The following is a 5,109-nucleotide window of genomic DNA, read 5'->3' on the forward strand; positions in this document are numbered from 1 at the left end:
GTTTGACTTCTGCAATTATAAGAGGTGCTCAAAGTGGTTACCATCAGCATCCAGACACTCCTGATTATGGCGAACTGCTGCTTGAGCAATGTTGACCAAAGTGTCCACTTGTATACATTTTTTGGGGCACCCCCAGTATATATATAAAATGTATCCATTGTAAACAGATGCATTATATTACAAGTTAAGCAGGGGAGGCCTTGTGCTTGCAAAAGCTGGGATCCCTCCCACTAGACTCAGTGGAGGGGGGATGGGCTACCATTCTCCAGAGGTCATGGGTAAAACAGGGTCTGTGCCACCGAAAGGTGAGAAGGGAGGGGAGGGCAGGGAGAAGGTGGTGGGTCTGCTGATAAACCAGCATTGCCTGGGAGAGCAGAGAGCTCCTGTGAGGGGAAGTTTGGGGTCCTCCTGATATGGGGGGGGCTCCATTTCATGCAGGATGGCCGCTTGATGTGGCCCATGCTGGGTGTCTCCATGGTCTCTCATTCAACCTTCTCAGTAAGACTCTGAGGTTGATTTAGACTCGTTTCTAACAGATGAGGAAACTGAGGCTCAGAAAGTGTTATGGGTTGAATCATGTCCCTCAAAATACATATGTTGAAGTCCTAACCCCCAATACGTCAGAATGTGACCTTATTTGAAGATAGGTGATTAAGTGCAATAATGTCATTGGGATGGGTCCTAATCCAAAATGATAACTATCCTTCCAAGAAGAGGAGATTTGGATGCAGACAAGCACAGGGGGAAGACCAGGTGAAGACACAGAGAGAAGACAGCCATGTACAAGCCAAGGAGGGAAGGCCTCGGAAGGAACCAACCCTGCTGACACCTTGAACTTGGACTTCTAGCCTCCAGAATCATGAGAAAACACTTCTGTCGTTTAAACCCCCAGTCTGTGGTATTTTATGGCAGACCTAGCAAAGTAATACAGATGGGTTAGGTGACTCGTTCAGTGTCACACAGCTGCTAGGTGGAAGAGTTAGGCTCGACTCGGGTCTGTGTGACCCCAACACCTGAGCTCTTTACCCCTTGTAAAGAGGGCAGGCGGTAAGGCTTTCCTTTCTGATGTCCAGCTCAGGCTGCATTTGGTGCTGCGTTTCAGTGCTGCCTAGCTCCCTGGTCTCCTTGTGCCCTGGCAGCAGCCCCAGGTCCCAGGAGCACCTCCCAGCCCACCCCAGCTTCTCAGGTCTGCCTGAGAAGGCCAGGACACTGGGCGGGGCCCTGGGGACATCTCCCTGCAGCCCATGAAATCCCAGGGCTGTTCTGAGCTCTGCAGTGGTTGACCCTGACTCTGAATCACCCCCAGAAAACTCTCAAGGGTCCAAATGCAGGTGCCTGGCTGCTGCTTCAAAGGTCCTTACTAGGAGTTGACACTTGTAGCCATGGCAACTGGAGAATGTATTTTACACCTTGTGCTGGACTTGCCTGAGTTTGAAAGCAGAGGGGTATTCCCGCCTCTGGCTTCTGAATGCAGCCCAGGCAGCTTCTCTTGGGTGTAGATGCAAAGAACTAGGAGAGCCCATCATCACCAGGAAGACCCTGAGCTACAAATGGGGGAGGGGCCCGGCTGAAGACAGAGCCAGGGGCCCGGCCTGGAAGCCAGTGTCCGGCCACCACCATCCCGAGCTCGGCTGGCCTAGGCAAGCCTCTTCCTCCCGCAGGCTGGGACGCCCACCCTCGTCTCCTGGGCTCTGTCACAAGGTGCTGGCAGTGGGCTTGCATACCTGAGAGGTTGGCGAGGGTAGTGACTGTATGGCAGTACTGTTCCAGCAGTGCCCACGGGGGCTGGTCGCTGGGCACCTGGCTTGGCCCGGCTGCCTAGGAAACAGGAGGGACAAGGTTCAGAGGCCAGGTCCTGGCCACCCATTGGCAGCACATGTCTGCCTCCCTGTCCTGTTCTCACTCATCTCTTACCTCTATTGTACAGAGCAGGAGGCTGAGGAGAGGAATGGCCAAAGCCCCACAGCACGATAGCAGCCAGGCCAGGCCTGGAGCCCTGTTAAGGCCTCAGAAGTGGTCTGGTGCCGCTTGACCTCTGAGGCAGGACTCTGCTCTATCTATCCCTCGGCCCCCAAAGGTCTCCTCTCAGGGTACACCGCTAGGTTGGGTGGGTCCTGTGTCCTTCTGTCAGCAAAGCCAGGTGAGGGTCCACCAGCAGTTCATTCACCCAGTAAATATTTGTAGAACACCTACTATGTCAGGCTCTGGCTGGGGAACCCCGTGGGTGTACTCAGGCAGTCCCAGGCCAGGTAGGGATCCCCTAGACTTAGAAGGTGCAGAAGGGAACAAGGGACAGCAGGTGATTTCACATTGTTTTCCTGTCACACAGGCAAACAGGCAGTCACAAAGGGTGTGAGGGTCACACCTGGGAGAGACACCTAACCTGGACTTGGGCAGATAAGGGAGGCTTCCAGGGAGAAGTGGTACTTTGGGGACAACCAGATAGATGAGTGGGGAAAACGGAAGTGCCAGCGTGAGCACTCACCAGGAAACAGATGTGTTTGTTGCAACAATGGCAATCCCATCCAAAAGATAAAAACCACCTAGAATCCCATGTCCTGAAAAACATCATGAGAGTGGGTGCTGGGCATGGAGGGATAAAGTGATGTGGTTATCTCTGTGCTTGAGGGGACTACCTTCTGGTGAGGAGGATGGATGGGTTACTTGTAACAACTTGGTACAGTTGTCTACAATTTGCTGAGGAAGAATGGGGTAGTGTCATAGAAGAGGTCCTGCTGATGTGGGTTTTGAAGGCTGAGTAGGAGTTTGCTCAGCTGATAAAGGTGGTGTTAGGGGGGGCATCCTAGGTAGAGAACACAGCATGTGGGAAGGCCAAGAGGCTGGGAAACGCAAGGTGTGAGACTAAATGCGAGCTATGCACTCTCAAATTCTAACCCTTGCCCATATTCCACCCAAGAGCACCACTTTTTCCTACCCTGTGGCCAGTGTGTGTGCATAAATTGTGTGCGCATGTGTGTGTGTGTGTGTGTGCGCGNAGCGGGCTGTGGGGGCTGGGATGGAAAGGGATTTCCGAGGGGAACCAGCCCTCGTGAGGAGGTGCTGGAGAGAGGAGTTGGTGGGTGTCGAAGTTCATGGGAAAAATGGTCTTAAGTTATCTGGAGGACTTCAAAAACCTGGGTCTTATTGGCCAGGGCTCCTGAGAGAATCAAGTCCCTCTTCTTCCTGGCTTGGGCAGAGCCGCCTGAAGCTGGTTCCTGCGTGAGTGTGTGTGTGTGTGTGTGTGTGTGTGTGTGTGTGTGTGTGTGTGTGTGTGTAGGGGCGATCAGGCCCCACAGCAAGTGTGCAAGTGTGGAGGAGCTAACAACAGCCTTTATATGGAATGTGCCCAGGCAGGGTCAGGACCAGCTGCTCCTTTCTGAGTACTCAGAGTGGGTCCGCTGCTCATGCTTGCTGAGTGGGGGAACCTGGGTTCAGGAGACAGGGTGTGGGGCGCCATATGCCCCAATTCAGGCTGGGCACTGGTGCTACCTGTCTGTACTCTCCCTGCATGTGACTCCAATTCTTACCCTGTCTTCTGGGGCTGTTTCTCCATCAGTGAAGTGTTCTCTGAGGCCCCTCCCAGCCTTGAGAGCCTCTGGTTCTGGGTTTTAAGATGCAAAGAGTCAGGAAGATGTATGTGTGTGAGTGTGTGTGCGCGCGTGCGCATGTGTTTCTCTCTTTGGCGGGCAGGGAGAGCTGGCTAGAGGCCCCAGTGGAACTAGTCCTATTCCCCCTTGCCAGCCTCCACTGGGAACAAAGCTGCCAGAGAAGACTGAACCCACCCTAAGCCAGTACTATGCCCTGAGCAGGGCGAGGGGAGGAGGCGGGTGGGCTGCCTTAGTGTGTTCCAGTTTCCCCAGCCTCCAGGTTAATGCTGCTATTACTGCCCAGGCAGAGCTAGAGAGCCACAGTGCTGAGACCAGGGCTCAGCTCTGTAACCTCTCCAGGGCCAGCTGACAGGTAAGTACAAGATGCAGGCCAGCCAGCCAGGTCTGTTTATGCCTCCCAAATAGACAGCTAGAACCCGTGGCTCAGCTCTGGGTAGCTGCAGAGGCAAAGGTCCCTTGGTGTCCATAATATCCAGTGCCAGCAGCAGGGGAGGCGAGGTTGAGTCCCAACCCCAATCTTAGGCAGAGTTCTGCCCCCAGTGCTAGACTGAGCTCTGCCCCACAGGGTCACACACAGGCTGGTATGTGGCTGGCAGGGTCAGCCCATGTCTTCACTAGGAAATAAGTCTCCTTTATGCACAAACGAGGTCCCACCGCACACCGATCACAGCACAGAGGAAAGGGAGAAGTCAGCCTAAGTTATGGAAGCTCGGAAGCAGCTATCTCAGGGGGTGGCGAGTGCCCAGTGACCAGAGGCCAAGGACTTCTCGTCTCACATACAGCGTTCTGCAGGATGGAAGGCTGGCCTGAGTGACCTAGATTGCCCTTTAACTGGGAAAGCACATGTCATAAAGGTTCCTCTGGGAAGTGACCGTTTCAGTGGCAGAGCCAAGAGCCATTCTGCATTTTGACTGGCCAGCTGGGGCCTGAGCACAGACCCATGGACCCAAGGTCGCTCTTCCTCACAAGAGTGGCTCCCCTTGACCCTCCGGATGGAGCCCAGCTCTTATCCCTGCAAAGAATATTCTTCATGATCATCTATCTCCCATCTTCTCCGTCCTGCTCAGCTTGAGATGCTCTTTGGAAAAACTCGTCATTCCCTGGAACCACTCTATGCCTCTGTACCTTTGCATGTGCTGTTCCCTCTGCCAGAAATGCCCTTTCTGCCCTATAGTGCAGTTAGCCTAGTCGATGTCCACTCGTCCTTCCAGTAGTCAGCTTAGCGCTCACCTCTTCTGTCTTGTTTAGCTTGGGTGGTTCTCCTCAGTGCCTCCGTCTTCTAGGAGCTAGTCTATGTCTCACCGAGGTTGTTGGTTTTCCTACTGTCTCCTCTACCAGCCTGTGACTCCCTGGGGGCAGGGCTGGCCGTGTTCACTAGCAGGCCCTAGGACCCCTCAGAATGTTCCAAGCCTGTGCTCAGAGAGTCACTACTGAAAGAGGAAGTGCCTTGGCAGCAGCCCTATCTCCAGGGCCAAGGCTCTTCCCATCTGACCAGCCCTCG

The 5,109-nt window shown here is 54.1% G+C and overlaps 1 protein-coding gene across 2 annotated transcripts in view; it reads right to left on the minus strand.

Moving 5' to 3' along the window:
* The window catches only part of CRHR2 (corticotropin releasing hormone receptor 2), a 45,244-nt gene that overhangs the window by 29,745 nt on the left and 10,390 nt on the right, over positions 1-5,109 (minus strand). For both annotated transcript variants that reach the window (XM_019639929.1, XM_019639928.1), the window contains exon 2: positions 1,725-1,818. In XM_019639929.1, coding sequence (XP_019495474.1) covers positions 1,725-1,818 — 94 coding nt within the window. The remainder of the gene's footprint in view (positions 1-1,724; positions 1,819-5,109) is intronic.

The sequence above is a fragment of the Hipposideros armiger genome, unplaced genomic scaffold (genome assembly GCF_001890085.2).
Source record: "Hipposideros armiger isolate ML-2016 unplaced genomic scaffold, ASM189008v1 scaffold_47, whole genome shotgun sequence".
NCBI classification, from domain to species: domain Eukaryota; kingdom Metazoa; phylum Chordata; class Mammalia; order Chiroptera; family Hipposideridae; genus Hipposideros; species Hipposideros armiger.